We start from the raw sequence: 23,848 nt of genomic DNA, 5'->3' as shown, positions 1-23,848 counted from the left end.
ACATTGAAAACAAATTGTTTTTAAGCTTAAGTTAATATTTATTAGGCCCTGGAAAAATAACTGTAAAAACGTTCCAACCTTTGACCTTATCTGAGTGTAAGAACAAATTAAAATTCCTATTACTAATTTCTGCTCCATGTCAAAATTTCCAACACCAGATTCACCATTTATGTCCGACCTTTTGTCAGATTTTCCTTTGGGCAAACCTCCCACATGTACGCATATCCTCCTCCACCAGTACTGATATCATTAGATAATAGATTGCTCATTCAAATGTTTCATCAAGTAACACTTCACGTTTACAACAGGTTGTGTGGGTTTGCATTTTGCTCCTGCTATTTTACTGAGAGTAGAAATATGAGAAGAATGAGAATGAAATGCAAACAAAGGTCCCTGGCTCAATGGTTTCTTTGGCAAGTGAACAAGCAACTACTAGCAACTACTGTACTACTAAATACTGAAGGCAGCGTTTAAACAAATGTTTTACTATTTCAACTTTCTACCACAAATCAAGCAGTCATTTCAGACAATCCAAAAAGTCAAATTCAGCTGCAATCCCAACAGATCAGCAGATCTCAAAGCCGGGCCAAATCAGCCAGGGGCTCAGCAAATGTCCCTCCACTTACTGATGTGGTAAATTTAACTTTTTAAGTAGCTTTAACCTGTCTACAATTTTCCCACAGCTGCAAGCCACATTGGAACCCACCTGGGTCTAAAAAGAGAGCCATAAATTAGGCAGGTGGAAGCATCAGTCTTCTTTTTTACTATATTTGTCCCGAGTGAAGAATTAATATGAATGATGTGAATAATGTCAGGTTGTTTGTAATTTTAAACATTGTAAAAGTAGGTAAATAATAAACACACATAAATAGATACAGACCTGAGTAGCTTTGAGTTCTGATATAGTGAATAAAAACATTCCAATCAAGATAACTATAGGTAACTAATCTGATCTAAACTCAAAATATTATTTATTTATCATACACATACATTTCAGACCAAAAAAATGACTATGACTATTATTACTATTATTTATTTTTACTAAAATTTTTTCAGTTTGGACAACAACAACAGTGTTGCTCTGATTGTCATCGTCCCATGGTTTTGTATATTTGGGATTTTCATTGACTATATCTGAGTTTGTATTTTATGGTTCTTGTATTTGTTTGTTGTCCACCTTTCCCTCGGTCTCTGTCTTCATGTTTAACATGTGTCATTTGGTCATGTCCTGTTTTACTGTGAAGGCTAGTCTTCTGCAGTGTCTTATTCTAACTTTTCTTCCTGCTTTTCTCTCGGCTTTGTCAATTACATCCAGCAGAGTCTCCCACCTGTCTTTAGTTCCCTATCAGTCCTCAGTGTGTATATAGTGCTTACTCTGTTCTGTCTTCTGTCATGTTGTCTGCTTAGAGTATATGAAACTATCAGTTTACTTCCTCCTTGTGTCCTGGTGCCCTTTTCCTCGTATCCTGTGTTCATTCAGTTCGGTTAACTGTTGATTGGTGAGGGGTTTTTTTGTTCCTATTCAACTCTCCACACAGCTACACTGTGACATGAATAGCACAGGTTTAAGAATTTAAACAATAACACCCAAACTCAAAAGAGAAAAGTGACTCTAGAAACTTTTGAAGATAGTTAAAAAGATGACAGCTGACTGGCAACTTCATCAGCTATTATGTACGTTAAAATCTTCCCTGCATATTACTGTCATTGATCATGTCTGGCATGCCTGCGCCTGTCGAGGACATCGTCTCCTCCTGAGTATCTGTGTTTCCCCATCTATGATAACCTTTTTGTTTTATTTCTGCTGGTCCGTAGCCAAACACTGTCCTTCAAGGAGGTCTCATAACTGATGCTTTTTGTGGTTCTTTCTAGCTCAAGTGGCGGCCGCTCTAGATCAAGGCCCTGCTGTCCCGAGCTGCAGGAACAATCCTTTAATTGTTCCTCTAAACAGGAAGTGAGTGGGAAAAGAGGGTGCGGTGGGGAGGGAGTTCAATGGGTTCAACTCAGGAAGGAGAGAGAGAGAGGGAGAGAAGACAAAGAGCGAGAGAGTAAATAGGATTATATCATAAAACTGGAGAATACAGCACAGACAGAATGTGCAGCTCTTTGAATGGAAGTCAGGAAGACACAGAGCTCAGATTTTCAACTTAAAGTTGACTTCATTGTACAGCAGTTGTGACCAATTACAATATCATACTATAAAAATACACGATTAAAAGTCTTGTTTTCATACTTTCCCTGAAGTACAAAAGTACACAAAACCCCCCAAATGTGAATGAGTTTCATTATTAGTTTAATAGAGAGGGGGTAGAGGAGTTAGAGCTGTATTTTTATAGTCAATCATGATCTTTGTGAATAAAATCCTTGGAAAAAAACATTTTAATTCACTCAGACTGGGGGGCGATCGATGCCTGTGGCTGCAAAAAGACTTGTGATCCTATAGAGGTCTATGTCAAATCAGCCCTCAGCTCCCTTTATTTATGACTTCAATAAAAACTTTCCTGATGACTTTATGGTCTCAGTCAATAGTTTCATGTGTTACTGAATAAAACCTGATTTTAATTTTGTAAATCACAGCCCCCATTAAAGTTTCAAAGGAAGATAAATCAGCATCTGGTTTACCCTTTGAATGACAATTCGCTACTTTATGAGTGTGGAGTGTCGCTCGATTTCTTAGTTCGATCCATCCCTTCCTTTTTCAGAACAGTTTGTGGTGGCTGACGTACTCATCTCTGAACTTCAACAGGAAAAGCTTGAGGTCACAGTGGCTACAATCATCTTTTATAAACACTCCACGCTTAGACTCTACTGGACTAGCTTTGCATGACTCAAAGTTCTTTATTTATCGTCTACTGGGCCTTGATGTTGCCCGTCATTTCATCCTCTGATGCAAGATGTTTTTATCTCCACTCCCCTTAGAGATTAAAGGTTTAGATGTTAGAAAATGGAGACCCCATAGGACAAAAATGTGAAATAAAAGCAAAGACATGGAAAGAGATACAGCAAGGAGACACTTTAAAGTGGACATAGCTGCATATTTTCATTCTTTACTCCACTTAAGTAGCTTTGCATGATTCATAAAACAACGTAATCCAGTTTTATTTTTCCAACTGGACCTTAAGGAAGCCCCTCATTTCATTATTGTCTATTTCTGATGTCATATATAGCCAAGAGCTAAAAGAAAAAGTACAAACTCAGTGTTTATACCAGTCTGATGCCTGTACTTTTGGATTACATGAACAGATACTGGCATTGTTATTTAAAAGTTTGGTCACATTTGAGATGAGAAGCCACAATAGTGAAAGGATTTATATGACATTTTCCTTTAGAGTATTGGACAGGAGCACTCTGGCCTCCAAATTGTAGTTAAAAGTAAGAATAAGTAAATATCAGAAGGGCACTTAGAAACCGCAGACCTCCACCAAGGCCATTTTTAAATAAAATAATCCAGGTCGACACCAAAATAGTAAAAGGTTCTTCTTTTTTTCATGTTACACCTCTCCTCAAGTTTCATGGAAACTGGTAATTTTGCACATTTCATAACATTACAACCTAAAACTCATAATTGTACATAAGCATGGCATTTGAGTAAGCATAGTGCCCACCTGTGATTATCAGTAATAGCTACCTGCAGAAAATCAAACTTCAGTGCTGAAAGATGACACAGTAATGTGGCTCTGAGTTGAGCTCGCAGCTTAAAAAAATAAAAAAAACTAACCATGTGCTCACTCCTACAGAGATTTTTATTGACCTAAAATCTTTCTAACACTAAAGAGAACCATTTGTTTGTTACTGGAGCTGATGTAGAAACCAAAATGTAATGAGACCAAAGTGTGAAACAAACACATTCTGCTGCATTCCTCTAAATAGAAAAAAAGAAAAGGAGAAGAATGGTGAGGGCTACTGATGGCATAAATTCACGTGGAGGAGACAGTTTGTGACGGTGTTCTCCTGAGTGTGATCCCGAGGTGAGAAGGTCACTTTTTCTCACTCCTGTTGGCCTCTGACCTCATAAAATCCTAATCAGCCTGTTACATGGATCATAGACAAACCACACACACACTCACTCACTCACACACACAAAGAAAGTGAGGAAATCTCCATATGTCTTCACTGGTCCCTAAAACATCTGGGAGACTTAAACAAAAAACTGGATTTTTCCTTCCTGCAGCTAAATGGCAGCTATTTTTAGCTTTTTTCTATTAGTCCAAATGTTTTGTGCACTAAAGGTAAAGCAAGCATACTAAAAAAATAAAATTTTGCAGTTAACCTCTTTTGAAAATACTAAATCAAGTGGATATTTGGTGTGAACACAGCTGGCTTTGTTGGTTTTGTTATGAGTTTAGAAGCTATAACTAACTAAATACTTTGTGGTTTACATTAAACAGCCGTTCATACTGACCCTCCTATAATAATCTAAATTCTTTACAATCTCAGAAAAAGGCTTCCCAGGCTCTTTCATCAATATATATCAATTTTTGTCTAAGGAAAGAATCTAGGCTGTATTTCCAATGCAGACCGATTGATTTCATATGAATTGAGCCCTTTGGCATTTAAAAGCCTGATGTTCTGATTTGTGTTTTGTCATTTTTACTAGAATTAGAGAACCAAGAAGAAACAGGTTTTAGCCTTGTGATAATTTTCTCACATCACTCTGATCTCTTCTTGAAAGTGTTCTAATCTTTCTGTCGAACACAGAACAAACTGAGAAAATCCTCTGGATAAACTGCACAAATGTCTGGTGTATTTTATTTAACAGTGTAATGGTGCAGGGATTACATATGTTCACATTAACCAGTTATTACTGTGTTAGCCTGGACAAGCTGATAGTCCTCTGCTTAGATTTCAGGTTCCAAATCTTTACTCCAAGGATTTTGCTTACAATGGGAACTTTCTGATGAACAGGATGTTGTTTCATGGATTTGTTCTCTTAATGTCTTCAAGCAGGCCACACTTCAGAAGCCAAGTTCACACAATTTTCATCAATTACTTCTTGTTTGATTATTTTCCCTAACAAAAATATTAGATCTAGTTTCTTGTCATATTTTTCACCTGGTTTTCTGCCCCACAGTTTGAGATCCACTGATGTAATCCCAGACCAGAGTGGCTGGACTGTGGGGGCCACACCATCTGTTGCAGGATGAGTTGTTCCTCGTGTGGCTGAAGATAGATCTTTATGACTCTGGCTGTGAGTTTGGTGTCGTTGTCGGGCTGCAGAACGAATCTGGAGCCGATCAGATGCCTCCCTGCTGGTATTTTGTGACCATAAAACAAGTTCCTATACCTTCTGCACAGTCTGTATGTCTGCATGCTGGATGAACCGTAGTTTGACATTTTTAACATACACACATGTCGCACTTATTTACATTCCTTCCATCTTTGTTTAGGCATTCTTGTCATTTTACCCAAACAATGTAATTCACCACAATATTTGGCCACAGTAACAATGAGCTTCAGGGTCAGACATTAAAATGTTACGCAGATACAGCAGGAATTAGTCCAATTACGGGTTTGGAATTCAAAAGTTTTTAGGCTTGATGCCTGAAAAAAGGTCAGTTGTTAACACCAGCTGTAGAAATTTATATGTTTTGTTCTACAACATTAAATATGCAAATATACCAATAATGAATTTTGGCGCTTTTGTGTGTCCCACAGAAGGTGATTGTGAATAAGCGGCTAAACGAGCTGGTTTTAGGTAGTGAAGTAGGCTACAAAGTGCTGTACAGAGGAACCAAAGTGTTAAAAAGAAAAAGCAGCAAGTCTAGAGGGCAGGAGAAACAAAGCTGGGCTCCAGTCTAATATCTTAGCTTAGGAAGATTCCCAAGTCATTGAAGAGACCCTGAAGTATCTTCTTGTCAGGCATAATAAGAGCTCTAAATACTTAAAGAAAGGTGCTTCAGGTCGTCATTTATAACCTCATTTGGCAGAGGATACACTGAACCATCATTCACGGAAGTAAAGGAGATAACAATATGCTATAATTCACAGCCACGCTCTATCAGACTGTTCATGAAAACAACCGACATAACTGACAAGCGCCACAGATAATGTGTTAATAATTAGTTCTTCACTTCATGCTGTGACCTGCTGACATGTTTTTAACCTCAAATGAGAGGTTGTTAAACCCACAGCTGAAGATTAAGCTGCTGAGATAAAATCTACTTTTTTTGAAGTTATTGCTTTGCGTGAAGAACGTAGGTTTATATATAAAAATATCTGAGGTATACCGAAGTGAACTGAACATGACATATTTAGACAATAAGATTGGTGGACTAATTAAGGTCCAGAGGGAACATGGGACTGTAGTTTGATGTGCTTCATAGAGATGTTTCCACACTCACGTGAATACACACACTCTGACCGTACTCGTCTTCAGGACTTTTCAGTAAATCTGAGCGATAAGAAGAAATGTGTGAGGACTGTGTGTGGATAGCCGTGACTTAAATATGGTGTAAAATAGGGCGGTGTCATATTGTAACAATTGTCTGTGATAACAAGGGTATAATTTTTTACATGATAAAACAGTGCCATGTCGAGATATAAATTATACAATAATGCTATGCGTTTAAGTTGCCTAGCAACAACGACACAAGCCCAAACATGTCTAAGAGCAGGAGCAACGCTGATGACCACTGAGTACCTAAAAAAGGACAACCACCTCTATCCTCTAAGCACAATTATTTGAAAAAGATGCATAAAAACTGTTACCATTAAAGGTGGAAACAACAAACTTGTTTCACCAAGTCTACAAAAGAAGAGACACTAACAGCTGGTGATGTGTAACACAAAAGTAAATAAATGACTCAATCAAACATCGCTGGAGTATTTGTTAGTTGCACTCTATGTGACAGGAAGAGCAAATGCTGGATGGTTATTACTCATGCGGTTATGTGGTGGTAAAGGAGGGCTTTAAGCAACTGGCTAAAAAGCTCGACATCCCAGTTGGACAATATTGCTTTAATTTCTGTTTTACTATGTGACAATATTTGTGCAGGCTCCTAAAGAATTACAAGGTTAAATTACTTTAGTTAAATGTTAAACTGAAGTGTCATGATTATGTTATAGTTAAAATTCTCAGGACATCATTGTAAGCTCCATGTTGTTATATTTTGTGTTTAAAGGTTTGGTATAAATGAAGTTTATCTTAAAATACAAATCAGAAAAGACTGTAAGGGGGTAGTTCTGATCATGTATCAATTCCACACTTTTTTAGAAACCAAGCTAAGACACTGAAAATCTGAACTGTTCACATCATCCTAGACTCCAAGATAAAGAAAAACCAGCACTGGATCCCAACAATCCTTCATTCTAATCACACACAACAGGGCAGAAAATGAAGATCAGTGCTGCCTCTAAGAGGGGCAACTCTTATAGTGAGGGTGGAGATGCTCTGCAGAACCAGAAGGACACCTAGTGAACCTCACCATGGAGATGCCCAGTGTGAAGCAGTAATAGTCCAGAGTTTGAGGACTGCACAGAAGACATCCACCCAAAGTTCAGGGAAAGATGTCCTGAAACTCTGGGTTTTGCTGCAGTTCATTCTCATGGCATATATACCTTAAAGCTAAGGAGAAATATTGAGAGAAATCATCACAAACATTTCATCATCACTAACGCAATCTCCAGCTTCTACATCATGAGTGTCAGAATCTCAGTGGAGGTTTTCTATGTTGTTTACAGCAGCAATTTTGACTATGAGATGCTAACCTCTTAATATTACCACCTTATAATTATGACAGCCATGGGAACTGTAACTGTGATATAAAATGTTCATCCTGTTTCGTCTCTAAATTCTAAATTGTAATTTGATCTCAACCTGGGCTCATCTAAACTTTTTGCTGTTGCTGTGAAAGAAACTCAATCATTACGTGTAGCATCTGGACCAGATCATCTCATTACAGGACTTGGAGCTGGCTCGTGCTGCTGAGTGAACTCGGCCAAAGCCAGTCCTGCTTACTGGATGAAACTGTGTTTGTTGCCTGGCAACCTTAGCTGATTGAACACTCCACCAGGAAGTTTTTTTCATGGATGAGGATGACTCACTGGTGACAGGCAGATATGCATTCATCACCTGCTTGGGTTTCTGTGAGCGCAGGGCTCTGGGCTGAAATAACCTGCAGGGTCAGCTTTATGCAAGCAGCACTACATAAAAAAAACACAAAGGGATTTGTCACTTTTATTCAAACTGTGGATGCAGTGAAGGCAAAAAATTATTATTAATCTGATAATATTACTGGTAGCTTTACAGGGAATTTATAGCACAATTCATCACTATCATCACTGATACCCACAGGACCATATTACCTATTTGTTCTGCAAATCAAATGCAGAAAACCTACAAATATCCCTTTACTCACAACACAGTATCTCATCCCAGCTCCTTCAGAGACATATTTACATGCAAATATTCTCACAACAATATCCTACCTCCTGCCAGTTTGGTCACTCACCACAAAAGAAACCACTGAACCAATAGCAAGACTACACAATAGAGCTTACATGATTCATGGCAACTTTCCCTCTCTAACCCACCACTGTATTGCACTCTTACATTCTTCTGCCCTGACTTTTCAGAATTACACAACTAGGCAAGCCAATAAAATTTTACTTTCACATTCAAAATCATATCTCCTTTCTCTTCAGCACTTACTGCTATGTAGGCAAAAGATAGAACACATTACTACATCAGTTCTACATGCAGTTATTTCAGCACAAACTACTATTTGGACCGTTATTTGGTGTACTCCATATGGCCAACACTAAGCTTTACAATAAGCAATACATTGAAATATATTCCAATATACTGCACATATACTTGTATACTTAGATATTTCTTTTTTACTATATTACCTTATTTATATTTTTTATATATGTTTATATTTTACTTTGTCTTACAGCTAGGACTGCCACAAATAAAGAAACATACGTAGACAGATGTTAACGAAGCAATGAATCATGAGTAAGCACAGCAGTTTGTGGGCTTCACAGGATAGAATACACTTGCAGGATAGTGCATGCCTAAAAACCTGAATTAAGATCATTAGAGCAACAGCATTTTTCACAGTTTAAACACATGTATATTTATCACATTCTTTAGTGTCAGTTAGCAAGACTTTGAAGTAAATGTATTTCAAAGAACACATGCTTTGTCTCTTCAAAATCATGATGGCAACGAAGAAAACAGAGCTTTAAAAACAAATGGCGACCGCTGTATTTTAACCCAAACCATCATCTGTTTCTAAAATATGCAAACCAAATCATCTTTAACGATAATCAACGATAACCAGTAGGCCTTACTTCCTGCAAGCCAACAAACAGTTGTGCTTAGTGTGGCCACACACCACTTAGTTTATATGTTAGTTTACTCTGTCAACAAGTACTACACGATGGTGCCGGTTAACATGCCTGTTATCTGCTTTCTTGCACAGATCCCTTATTTTGTGTAAAAATCTAAAAGAAGAAACTTAAATCAAGGAGCAGTACTGAATAGAAATATTAATATTAGGAATACAAATATAATAAATGAATGCAGATATTGTGTTATGAGGTAAGAATTTCTGTATCTGGTGTTGGAGAAAGTGCTGCTGCCAGTCTGGTAAGAACATTTTCCCCCTTTAAAAATGTAAAACATTATGTAAATGGACACAAATTGGGAGCAGGAAAAATTTAAAATGTGTGTCTAGAGACACGGATCAATAGAACGGAGGTTATGATTATTTCAGGAACTCCTTTGAGACTTCGTTGGATATAAACATGTTTTGAAGGACACATTCCACCTACGGACTCAAAGTATATGCAGTCCAATTCTTTTCATTTATGTTGTTTTTTCTGCATTGCTGCATTTTTTTGCTGTTATATAGACTGTTTTTATGCATTGTAGTATGACTGTATTTTTTATATTATGCAGGAGAGGAACCTGCTTTGTGAACCAGTTTAAATGAAGTAAGGCCAGTTAAATGAAACGTATGCACTGAAATCTTTGAAAATACACAAAACAACAGACTCTGTCTATGGAGCTTCCCATCAGCCTTTAAATACTTCACATCACCTGGAGCAATTACAATCAGGTGCCACATAAGGATAGGTCTTTTGTTTTCTGCCCACACAGCTGCCAGCTCACTCAAAGGCAGCAAATAATCTGACTCAACATTACGACTGAGGGCAAGTTTAAGTTCGCACATATTGTTTTACTACATATAACATCAAGTAATTTATGCTGCAATCAGTAAAAGTGTGATGACTGTGAGGTTTGAAATGACCTTCCAACCTATAAAACACACAGTAATTAGGCCAGTTGGCAGCATTTAAGCTGGAAGACTTCCACTTTGCTGGGGCTCATTCAAGCCTCTACTCTATGGTAGGCTGCAGAAGATTTTCTGGGTTCACCCGCATGTTTGGTCACAAATCTGTGTACTTTTTTTTTTTACATCAACAACTCCTGTGAACCTTTCTGTCAAAGAGGAACTTCTCAGATTCAATCAGAAGGTATCATGATAACAAGTTAAAGTTTGTTTCAAAACAAAGAAAAGTGAGAAAGAAGGGTACACGGGGGGCTTTCAAAATACATCTGCTTGAAAGAGTGGAGAAGAACTGTAATATATGACTCGCCATCTTTGCTACGCTATGAACATGTTTTTACAAAATGTCTTATTAAATGTTTCCATTTAATAAGACATTTTGTTGTTACTGCCTTGTTTGCATGTAAACGGCAAACTAGTTGTGGAAAAAGATAAGTTAAATGAAACAAAAATAAAAACCATACTTTGGCGGGAGAAAGAAACCCCTGAAACAATATTGTTTTACTTCACGAAAGTAACTAAGAAGATAAAAATGTAGAGGGAATGTCTTGAACTAGCTTGATGAGGGTTTGATGCTGTGCATCAGCTTTGAGCTTGTATTGCAATGTCTCATATAAGCTCAAATTTTGCGCCTAACAAATAACCACTGCATTATGACAATTAGTAAGACTAAAACAAACACATAAACTAATACACACTACACTGAAACAAGCAAACCCACACTGTAAAATAAACTGAGAGGAAACCAAAAATAAAAAGAGGAAAAACTAATAAAAATACAAAACTATACTAACAGGTTCACACAAAGCTGATATCAAGATATATAAAAAGGCAGATAAACATTTTCTGCTTCGTTTTCTTTTATTAATCCAAAGTTTTATTTATCTGTAATTGCCTGTATTTTTTTTATTATGTTTGTTTGTAAGCCTGTTTTTAATATTACAGTGAATATAATACAGTGAATTTTCCCATTATTGTTTTTCTTTATTTCTGTTTTTACTGTTTATTATATGTGAAGCCAGTTCATTTTAATTAACTGAAATTAAGTTAAAAAAAACTTCAAACTGAGACTGGAACACTAACTACAATACCAGTCAAAATGAGTGAGTGTGTCCAGACTTTTAACTGGTACTGTAACGCAAGACAAATATACTTGGTAAATCTCCAAAAGTTGAATCTGTTCATCTGGACGTAGCGTTTTGTGGGAGAAACGTTTCGTCACTCATCCAAGTGACTTCTTCAGTCTCAGCTGACTGCAGGTTTCCCCAAACCTTATAAACAGTACATTTGCATAATGACTGAAACCAGCCCACTGAAGGAACAATGGGCTGTGAGGTCAGAGCTACCTCATCAGGCCAGGACTCTGCAGTTTATTTACACCTACAGGCCAGTGGACACTCTTTCAACGATGAGGATGTACACATCCTGGACAGGGAAGAACGCTGGTTTGAGCGCGGAGTCAAGGAGGCCATTTACGTGAAAAGGGAAAGACCATCTCTGAATCGAGGAGGGGGCCTAAGGGTACATCTTTCGCCATCTTACAATGCTGTGATTGCAGCCATTCCCCAACTCTCTGTGAATGGTACTCATGGCCATTGATCAGTGTTCTTTGATCAGTGGGTTTTGGTCAGTGATTGTTGATCAATGGTCATGGGAATTTGCATAATTATGATTAAGGAACTGACCTCACAGCCCATTGTTCCTTCAGTGGGCTGGTTTCAGTCATTATGCAAATGTACTGTTTATAAGGTTTGGGGAAACCTGCAGTCAGCTGAGACTGAAGAAGTCACTTGGATGAGTGACGAAACGTTTCCCCCACAAAACGCTACGTCCAGATGAACAGATTCAACTTTTGGAGATTTACTTTCCTGGATGATTGAGAATGCATCAAGACGATACTTGGTAAATCTTTTTAGTTTCATATTTGCACAAAGTTTTTACCACACAGATGAAGAGGCTTTGAAAGCACATTTTGAAATCATTGGCTTTCACATGGGTTTTGTACTCTAACACCTGTTCAGCACTTCTTATGCCCCCAACACCCCAATTAATTATTTAACAAAACAACTAAAACTGAACATTTTTAAAGGAGGAAACTAACCTGAAATGATTGAATCTACTTGAAACCAAAGAAAATTCTGTAATACCTCTGGTTTGAAACGCTATATATATATTTGTAGATGTCTGCTAGACATCTTCACATGAAATTGATATATGCGTATTGTCATGTGAAGGACAAATAACAGCAGGAGATGGGAGAAAGACACAAGGACAGCAGTTTTAATGTCGTAAGTTACGACTTTGAACTTTCACAAACCCCTTGGCCTGGTCAACGTTTTCACTCTCAGTGCCACCCCCTCAACCTCTGACCTCTCACCCTATGACCTAACCAATGAGCCGTTACTTAAACCACACCCACTTTAAGAGCGTGACTGACCCTGACCTGCAGACGAACCCTGCATTGCTCAACACTGCATACACACACAGTGCAATTAAAAGAGCAGTTAAGACCCCTCCTCCCACGTTGTCAATAGGCAGCACTGCTCTTTCATTAGCATTGATCGCGGCCGAGGGACATGTTAAAGAAAGGCAATCAGTGTTTTCCAGGAAGCTCTCCTGAGAAATCCTAATGAAATAGACTAAACAACATGTGTCTGATTGCTGTTTAAGGACAATAACAAAGTGCTCGGACTGACTGTAGCATAATAATTTGGTGATTTGGTATAGTTTTCCAATATTGAGTAGAGATTTGGCCACTGGAAAATGACTGAGCAACAAAAGGTTACTTGTTTAAAAATATACCCAAGCCTGATGGTAATCCTGGTAACTTGCTGACATTTTCCATTTGTTTACATATTTGGTAATATGTAAACTAATGGACAAATGACCTTGTGACTGGGAATGTTAATCTTCCACCCCAAAAAAACCAAACTCTGGATTGTGTAGCCTTTAGTGTGCTGTGAATGAAGAGCTTCATATTTCAACCTAATTTGTGTGTCGTTTCAGCAACAAGAAAAGCAGGAACGGCTTACAGCCATACAATCCTCTCCATTGATGAGATACTGTTACCTGGCAGACCTCACCTGACCATGAAACTGCTTTTCTGTCAGTTTGAGCCTGTGAAAATGGGGGAGTATATAAAATGGTTGTAATTTCTTAACAGTTAATGAAATAATTGAGGCAAAATTTTATTATTGTTGAAAAACAAGAATTTGAGTGTAACACCTAAATCCTGTTCTTTCTTCTTATAAACATTTATAGAGCAAAGTTCTTAATGTCCTTGAGTGAATATGATCAAACTCAAACCTAAATGATGTCAATTATATCATACAATACTTAGACGATTTGGTGGTGTTCCCAATAGAGTACTGGATTAAACTTTTCAAACTTTTCAAAATACAAGGACACAAATAAACACAAAACAAAATTAGTATCTGGCTGTTTTTTGGACAAAACCTAAATACACCAAACGTTACAGCGTCATACTTTGGTGTTCGTTTCCAAAGTATCACACACTGTTCTGCCCTCAGGGAACTACAGTTGTACAAGACCTCTACAAAGAGCTAGCATTATGAGCTTTGTGGTCGTTTTCAAAATCTCTGAAGCAGAAATGAAGTTTTCTGCGATGACAGTTGATGTCCAAACAATAACCGAGAAAGGTTGGCATAGGAGGTTGTCAAAGAAGATTTTTCGAAAAAAGAAAAATAATTGTTTGAATTTAACTTTTGAACCTTAGTTCTCTTTGCATTAATGGCTTCCAAACTTTAGATACTTACATAGGGGGCACAAGAGGAAATTGGAAAGGTCTCAAGAGGGAAAAAGAAAAGTATTTTTGTTTTTCCTCTTCTGTGGAAAGGAAAGGCTGTTTTATCACAAGCCAAATGAAAGCAGTATATGTAGGCCTCAATGACAAGTCTTAAGACAACATGTGTATGTTGCTTTAAGAAGACCAAACAAAAACAAGAAGTGGGAACTGAAGGGTTAATTCAGTAGAAGAGAGTGAGAAGCTTTAAAGCTCTTTCCCTCCAAAACCTACAAGTAAACAAAAATGACCCCCACTAACTCAGTTCAAACCCTCTGTGAGATGTTCTACTCCCTCCACTTGGTCTAAAGCCAGCAGAAAGCATTAAAAAAAAGCCAAGTTAAACATCATTTTACTTTAGCCTGCCAAGCAAAGTCGTGCTGAAATAACTTGGCAATAGTTTGTCTCACATTTTGTTTTAAAAGAAAGAAAAAACTTGAACTTAGGCTCACATATCTTCACACACTTGCAACACGTGCACACAAGAAAGGACAAAAAATTAAATCACTTACAGGCCGGGTATGGTAGCTCTGCAACGGCAACCCTTCCTCCCTGGCTCTCTTCCTCTCTGTCATTTTCTTCGTCTGTCTCTCCTTCTCTCTAACCTCCTCCTCTTTCTCTTCTGTGTGTCTCCTGGGCTACACTCACCCTCAAGCCTTCTTTACCATCTCCCTCTGATTGGCTGCCAGTGAAGTGTGTGATTTACTGGCTCCTTCACCTAACAGATGTTTAGGTGAACAACACACACACACACACACAGATTGGTGGTGTGGAGTTATGTCTGGCAGCCCCAGGGTTATAAGTGAGATAATGACACACAGACACACACACAGAGACGCACACACACTCAGCTTAGTGTGTGTGCGTGTGCGTGTGTGTGTGTGTGTGTGTGTGTGTGCGTGCGCGTGTGTGTGTGTGTGTGTATGCAGGCTAAGGTCAAAGGTTAGGTAAGCCACAGAGCTGACAAGGCTGTGGGATGTGTTAGGGTCAGCACCTCGCATATGCACACACAAATGTACACATTAATGCAGCCATACATTGAGACAGAGGGAGTTAGACAAAGGAAAATAAAGCAAAGCTAACATAACTTCTATAAAATGAATTCTGGGAATTGGTGGGACCTCATATGTTTGCATACACTACTCTATAGAGCTAAGGCCAAAGACTGTACATAAAAGATGGACATAGCCACTGTGATGGTTGGTGATGTCACAAAATGATGCCTTGAGCTAAACATGTGCATCATTGTCATCTTGGTGTTTTGAAACCTAAAGTGGCAAGAGAGGTGTGGATCCAACTGTAAAGCCCACAATCTTTTATCCCCCTTCTGGAGATGGACGACATCCATAATTTACAGTTGCCTCAAGGCACTTTATATTTTAAGGTAAAAAACTGCAAAAAAAACCAGAGAAAATGGCAATAATCAGATGACCCCCTATAAGCAGACACTTTGGCGACAGTGGGAAGGAAAAACTCTCCTTTAACAGGAAGAAACCTCAAATAGAACCAGACTCAGGAAGGATCAGTTATCTGGCATGAGCGGATGGGGGTGCCGGGAGGAAGACAGGACAAAAAACATTAGTGTCACATTATATTGACTAACCATCAAAACTACTAACTGTAACCACAAACTCATCAGGAATATGTTTTCTCATAACCTAGACCCAGGGTGTCAAACATAAGGTCTGGGGACCAAAATCGGCACAGCAAAGACTTCAATCTGGCCCGCTAGATGGCTTTGGAAAATGTAAAGGAGGGCATATATTTTTGCGTTTTTTGGCAACCACAGGAGTCTTCCCCTACAGGCCATTAGAACTACAAGTTTAAGGTAGCAATGATATGTGAAATAATAGTTAGCAACACAAAGTCAGTGAACTGACTGCCAGTGACAGCAAAGATTGCTTTTTAGCTGACATACAGGGGTGGTAAATTCAGGGGTAACTTAGGCAACCATTGCCTGGAATGTCCATGAGTTACCAATGGTTAAGCAATAAAGTGAGAAGTGACAGGCAAATCTTGGACGAGGTTTAAGTGTGTAATTGATTTGCTTTTTGTTGTTTTCATCAATCCTCCACACTACTGTATATGTGTACTGTTTATCATGTAAGTTGTGGAATCTGAACTTGCCCCCCCGGGTAACGGGAAATTTACACAGCTGTGAATATACTCAAAAAGCGTTTACACATACGGAGTCTAAAATATGCTGAATGCAAGCTGCAATGCAAACATGTAGTGCAGCAATTGAGGGGTATATTGATAGAAAAAAAATTTAAAGTAATATTTTTTGTTTTATTACTTTTTCTAGCAAAATTGAAGGAAATGCCATCAGCCACAATGTTAGATTTTATGCTTCTGTTAAGTTTCTGTTGTTCAAACAAATTAAGCAATTAGATGAGTCCGTGTTGGGCACTGGGAAACAATAAAGTCACAGACTAAATAGGTATTGATTTAGCATTGGCATATGAATCAGTAAGGCCAAAAAAATCACTGCAAGCTGTATAACACTTGATGGTGGAGGTAAAGTAACTGCTAGCTGAAGCAAGTGGTGTTTTGAAAATGCTGTTGATTGTAGTGTGTGACTTGTTCGTGACCATTGATCATATCTTGTTTAGGAAAGTGCTGCACACTACAAATAAAGGTGGGAGGCTAAAACAAGGTTGCGACTGAAGGTGTAGATTGTTAAAGATGGGAAAAGGATGCATAATAAATGAAAAGATGCCATTGTAATTTTATTGGTCCAAGCGACTCTGCAGAGTGAAAGGCTTTCCTCCAGACAACAGCGAAATGGGATATTGATGAGGGTGTTAACAGCTGGCTGCAGTTCAAATGACTGACAGAGCAAATTCACACACATATGCACACAGGAACCTGGAACTGGTTAACCTCTGTCTCCAGCACTGATTTCACCCCCTCTCTCCTTCTGTCAAATATACACACGCACATACACTTTCACTGCTTTTCTTTCCCTTCTTTCACTCCATATCCATCTTTCTCTGCTTTACATCTCAGTTAAAACTCTTTACAGGATTCATTTTCTTGCCAGTTCTCTTTTTTTTCCTTCAACAACTTGTTTTTTCATTCTGTAGCATTCCTGTTTTACCTTTTCAGGCGTTTTCGTATTCTGTTTATCATTATTACATTACACTTTGACTCACACGTTTCCACATTCTACATTATAAACATTGCGCACTAAAGTTGGAACTAAATATTGTTGCAGATTCATGTGAGCTGTAGCTTATAATTGCTTCTCATATTTCCTTATCTGATAATAATTACTTGACTCAGACTCAATAATTAGAGAAATGTGTGGAGCATTACCATCATGTCGTAACCTCTTAGATTTTATCTTGTGAGGTTTTCAAGAGCTGAGAACTGCTGGACTAAACTGCCAGTGGTGCATGAAGTGCTAATTGCACATCAGCAGGTGCAACAATAAACGGCTGCTGACATATCAGTCTATCACTATTGCCAATTTAATATTTGACTTAATCGCCTCTTTTAGAATATTTTGGTACTTTCCCTGAAGTATTCTTTTAAGACAAAGTTTGTCCATTTTTTTAAAGACTAAAAAAGGGATCTGATCTTTGCCCTTCTTCCTTCATTTCTGTTTTCCCTCATGTCATGTTTCATGTTCATAAAACATAACATGAACAAGAAAGGTTGATATAATGAGGTCAGTATATATCCCAGTAATCCATGTGAGCTAAAAACTCAGCTTCAGATGCTCTAAATGCTCAGTTTTAGGCATTTTGTTTTTAAGTCAATCCCCATAGACTCCAATGTGAAAATGCATACATTTAAATGACTAAGATGCATGTTTACAGACTGATACAAAGAATTTTTGTCTCTGTGAATAGTAAATTTTTAATTATTCACTGATTAGGAGACTACTAAGGCTTAAAGTTAGTGCCATGTGTGCTTTGATTGACAGGTGTCAGTCAGTCAACTTCAACTCCACTAGTTAAGAGTCTTTCAACAGCATTTCTGTCAGTGTTTAATGAAAAAAAAAAATTAATGAAATTATGTCAATAATAATTTTTTGGTGTCGTAAAGACTGTCCAGGTTTCTGCTTTTAGCATTTACTCTATTATTTTTCTTAATCTGCATTAATTAGCAGTTATTTGTGCCTGTGCATTGTGTTTATACAGTTTATGGGTGTATCTTGATAATCATGCTGTATTTGGACCCTCTGGTCCAAGTATTCTGGCTCCAAAACAAAAACACTATAGCAATAGCCAAAATGCCAATGTTGAGACTTTAAAATGAGCCTGTGCTGGAAATGAGTACTTTTATGCTATCGTCTAATTATCCATGTAAAAGTCTCATTAAAATTAAAAACACCTCTTTAGAAGTGACCTGGACAACAGTTCAGCAGATATTGATAGCATGATAGGCCACCTTTGGATAAATTAAAGTTTAAAGAGCTGTCCTATTAGTCTCACTAGACTCATGTAATACAAACATAGCTTTGGAGAGCTGCTAATGACTCAGTAAGTGAGAGGATAGTGTTGACAGGAAGCCAGGCATGCTCTACCTCTCTTTCTCTCTCTCTCCATCTGTCACATGCACATGCAACAGTTTGCAGATTGAAGACAAGCTGGCATCAGTTAGACCAACTAGACTCTGTATGTGTTTACATATGCTCCAATTAAGCAGAAAGTTTTTTTTGAAATCATAATCGTCATTTTCACCAGTGCAGAACTGATTTATAGTTTATGAAGTAATTTAAAGCTCTTTTTGCTCTTTTCAAGCGATCGCCTGTCACGTCTCACAGGCTTCAAAGTTTGTGTCCATCAAAAACTGACTGCACAGCAGAACAAGTTCAAACACGAGGGAAATGTAACCACGTGTGGTTTCTGCTCACTCTCGCTTTCTTCCTCCCAATACTCTTGCTTTTTTCTCACGCGCTCTTTCATGTCCGTGTGTGTGTCAATAAGCCTTAATGACTTTCTCTCTCTCCTTTTCACGACCACACACATACACACTTCCTGTCTCTTTCGCTCATTCTCTTTTTTCACTTTAAGGTCATCTTCACACACTATATGCCTTGCTCGTGGTTACAGCGCAGTTAACCAGCCAAGCATTTTCCTTGAGTTACTATGTGCTTACTACTATAACTATACTATAACTCAGTCAACTACTCTCAGATATAAGCATTTCACAAATGCTGGGTCAAACCTGCAGGTTAAACTACCAACTGGTCACTTATGTCTCAGTTATGAAGGTACTTGGTGGGTAAGCCTAAAATTCCCTCTCTTTAAGCTCTATTTTGATCACAAGTTCCAAAGGGAATCATTTGTTTCTCTCTTTGCTACATATTTCTCCAAATTCACCTCCTAGTGACTCACTTTGTCCACCTGCTTACTGTCTGCCTTGCGAGCACCAAGCTGCACCTGTTTTCAGCAGGTTTCTGTGCTCCAAGCAGCTGTAGCTGCAGCTGGAAGACGAACGAGTAGAAGAGAGCTGCAACACTGAACCAAAATGATGATTTTAGAAGGAAACAGGTTAAATAACAGGTGCAAGGATGCATCCAAGAATAAGAACAATCTAAGAACAACTTATTGTTATTTTGTTGAGAACATCTTCCTAAAATAAAGGACTTCTAAAGTGTTTTTGTAATACCGTTGTTTTGCTTTCCATAATAAGCAGGAAATCTGGATGGTGATGCATCATCTGTCGCAGCAAGCCTACTTTGGCAGTTGACTATACAGTGCTAATTATAAATAGAAATGATGACTTGGATATAAAAATATATTTGACACCACATACTAAATTTATTTGGTACGTTTTTAAGATATTTAAAGTCATACACACATCACGCTGAAATTTTAAACTCCTGTTATAAATGTGCCAAGATTTCAGGTAAAGCTATAGAGGATGTGATAATGTTGTAAAAAGAGGAGAAAAATCGAGACATCTATTTAAAAGTAAAGGACAAATGGGTGGGACATCAAGATTACAGCTGTTTACAAGAAACTCAGGATCTTTAAAGAAAACATTTCCCTCTCATAATATAATATAATATAATATGATATAATATAATATAATATAATACAATACAATACAATATAATATAATATAATATAATATAATATAATATAATATTATACAAATATCCATGGACTCACCAGTCACTTTCAACTTTTTAAACCTACAGGAAGGATTCATTGAAAGAAAATGTGATGGGGGTGGCTGCACAGGAGAAAAAAAGACACTGTTTCACACAAATGTTTATTACATCTGAATTGCACCACTGGTACACTTCAGACCAATGTCAACCAAATATCTTTGGTGGACAAACAGTGCATGTGAGTCTACGGGAAAGGAAAAGGTGCCATTTTCACTTTCACTGTGTCAACTGTTGGGTAAATGCTGCTGCAAAAAGCCTGTAATACTGAAAGGAAACAGGTCATCTTCCACAAGCCAAGTCGTGGAGGGGAAGTCCACTCCCCTCCAGTGTAAACAAACAAACTCTGCAGAGCAGAGCAGGATGACTGCAAACACAGTAAAGTGATGAAGGCCGAACAGAAAGCCCAAAGAGGTCAAGTTAAATAACATAATGACACACTGAATGCTGACAAGAAAAAAATCTTTCCAGATGTCAGTGTTTTGACCCAAAACAGACAAATGTCCACCCCACACTTAAGACAAGTTCCAACAAGAATAAGAAATTGCTAACACTGGACAAACGGGCAGAATAAGAGCAAACCACAGTAAAGAGCTCTCAGACAACACTTGTTCCAATCAAAGCTCAGTTGGATGTAATAAGCTATTTATTGTTATTCTTACAGTATTATTTAAATACTGTGCAGGGTTTATGTAACATTATGATTTTAAAGACATTTCTTTATACAATTTTAAGTGTCAAACTGGCTGAAAAGTTTTGGCTGGAAAAAAAAACTAAAAAATTATTTGGATTGATTGGATTGGGTGAATTTACAAACACCCATTTCTCAGATTTGCCAGCAGTTTCCAGGTGTCATCTCAGTTAATGTACCTGGGCAAGAACCTCTATGTGAAATGACAGACAATAAAGGACTACAGAGTAACACAAACAAAACTAAACTAACCTAAAAGAACACAAAACTTCAATATAAACACACAGACACACATACACAAAAATCCCAAGACACATCTTGGCCAATCAGATCATGAGAGGACAGCTGAGGCCCACTGGTATTGATACCAGTGTCTATCATGTGTATCCAAGGTGTTCGGAAATCATTACTGTCTACCTCGCCTCCTCTAGAAAGGCAGAAAGCCCCACACAGCCGTCTGTTGCCAATCAAGCACCAGATTTGTTCCGGAAGCGTTGGCACAAAAAACCCTAAAATGTTTCAAGAAGGCTTTTCCAAGTGTTTAGACTGGAATGACACACACTTGCAATTTGCAAAAAGGCGAAAGACTTAAAGAAAAAGGACCAAATAAAGTCCCTTATTGATGAAATATTTTGCTGTTATGTCTTTGCTGGGGACACATTGGAAAACTTTTCCTGGATCGCAACATTTACACTTATGGCACTGAACTGACTGATCAAGGTGCATTTTAAAGCCAAGTGTAGCCAATTTAATTGAACAGTTAGCTACTATTTGAACTTTCATGCTGCACACAACCTTTTGTTCATTATGTAACCCTTAACCAGTCCATGAATTAGACTTTAAAACATTTAGTCAGGAGAAGTAGAAGATCTAAAACAATTTGATCCCTATCAGGCTGAGCCTTTTGTTAGTTTTACTTGCAGGTGTGTACTTCTCTGTTTAGTTTGGATGGGGCGCATGCTGCTGTGCAGACTGCAACTACAACTAGAAAGGCTGAAATTGATCAAGAACCTAGAGAGATATATGGGGTGGATTAAAATTGCAGAAGGCCAGATTTGGCCAGTGGGGCTTGATTTAGAGGTTTTGTCTTACCATTTTATCAATTAGAACAAAATGAAAGAAACAAAACACTCTTGCTTGAGAGATGAAAACGACATTTGTTAATAAATAACCAGCCATGAGGAAGAGTCAGACTCATGACTTCTGATTCTGGAGATAATTTCTTACCCCACTGAATTCATTAATTCACTGATGTGTCTGAACCACAGGGCTTTAATGGTAACACTGGGTGTCTGAGAAGTGATAGTTGTAGCAGTACTAACAAGCAGTTTCCCCAATATAAATGGAAATGGCATAAAAGCATTGTTTTTACTGAAATAATGGAGGTCAGGTAATTGCAGTCTGTGTCTTTGGAGTGTCTGTTGTGTGCTGACCAAACACAAGGATTGTATAATGAAGTAAACCATCAGTCACATGGTGTTGATCATGAAAGGCCACAAAGAAACCCCAAACACGCCCCAAAACATGAAGGTGGTTGTAATAAAAACCCCAAAACATGTGGATTTGCTTTTATCACAATAATATAATCAATATTTCTGGCTTTGTGAGTGAATGTCTGACTAGACCACTAACATCTGTCTGTCTATGAGTATTAGGTGCAGTTTTTGCCCTCGGGTCCAAAGAAAGGTTTGGCTGAAATCAAACAGATCGATGAGGTTTCCACCAAAAACCAGGGAGCTGCAGAAAATTTAAGACTTTCCAGAAACTTGTAGTGTTTGAAGATTGACATTTTTAAGACCTTTCAGACCTGCAGATACCCTGAATTCTTGTTTTATATCTCTTGGAATACTCGGTCTCAGTTTACCCAAATAACACATGTGGTATAGATTATGTAAATTGAAAATATGTACAACATTTATGTTTTGAATCTAACCTCTGATGTTGATGCTCCCCTCAAGGAAGCATTAATAATGTCCCCCTCAGGGAAACATTTGGCAGAGAGAGAGCCTACAGGTGGATGCCAGGTGGAGGCAGCAGCAGTAACAGCAAAAGATGTGTAAGAGAATGAGTAAAGGATGTCAGAGTGTGCCATGTGAGTGAAGTCAGCTAAAGGAATCCTTGCCGTAATGAAAAAAAAAAACAGTCATAGGAAATTTTAGGACTTTTCTCTCATTTTTATTTGAGTAAAATAAAACCCCAATTCCAAAATCAACTGGAACGCTGTGCAAAATGTAAATAAAGGCAGAATTTATACGATCTGCAATTCTCATAAACCCGTATTTTATTCATAGTAGAACATAGAAAACATACCAAATATTTAAACTATAACACTTTACTATCTTTTGAAAAGAAATGAGCTCATTTTGAATTAGATGGCTGCAACATATCTCAAAAGCTGGAACAGAGCAAAAAAAAGAAAAAAGATGAAAAGTTAGAGGTACTAAAGAGAAACAGCTACAGGAACATGTTGAATTAAATAGGCTAATTGTCAGTAATATGATTGTATATAACAAAGAGCATCTTAGAGTCTCTTAGAAGTAACGAGAGTTTCACCAGTCTGCAAAAAACTGCTTTTACAAATGTTCCTCAATAGAAAATTGCAAAGACTGAATATCAGTACATAATATCATCAAAAGATTGGAGCAATCTATGTGCACGAGGTACAAAGCTGAAAAGTTTGTCCTTCCGAGCCCTGAGGCCACATTGCATTAAAAACTGGTTTGATTGTATCATGGAAATCACTGCATGAGCTCAGGAACCGTGCCATCCAGAAATCCATGTTGCGTCTCTATCACATGAAGAAGATGCTATGTGTGAACATGATTCAGAAACAATGGCATCTTCTCTGAGCCAAAGCTCATCTAGAATATACTGAGATGAAGTGAGAAACTGTTCTGTGGTCAAATTTGAAATTCTTATTGGTAATTATG

At 37.8% G+C, this 23,848-nt stretch overlaps 1 protein-coding gene across 11 annotated transcripts in view; it reads right to left on the bottom strand.

Moving 5' to 3' along the window:
- LOC100702269 (DNA (cytosine-5)-methyltransferase 3A) overlaps positions 1-23,848 on the bottom strand; it is a 97,555-nt gene that overhangs the window by 30,363 nt on the left and 43,344 nt on the right. The window contains exon 1 of one of the 11 annotated variants that reach the window (XM_019345825.2): positions 14,613-14,690. The exons of the other annotated variants lie outside the window; for them this stretch is intronic. Within the exon in view, the coding sequence (XP_019201370.1) occupies positions 14,613-14,675 (63 nt within the window). The 5' untranslated portion in view covers positions 14,676-14,690. Of the gene's footprint in view, positions 1-14,612; positions 14,691-23,848 lie in introns of those variants that run through there. 11 annotated transcript variants of the gene reach the window in all.

The sequence above is a fragment of the Oreochromis niloticus genome, linkage group LG15 (assembly GCF_001858045.2).
Source record: "Oreochromis niloticus isolate F11D_XX linkage group LG15, O_niloticus_UMD_NMBU, whole genome shotgun sequence".
Classification (NCBI taxonomy): domain Eukaryota; kingdom Metazoa; phylum Chordata; class Actinopteri; order Cichliformes; family Cichlidae; genus Oreochromis; species Oreochromis niloticus.
This window is presented reverse-complemented; position numbering and strand designations above follow the sequence as displayed.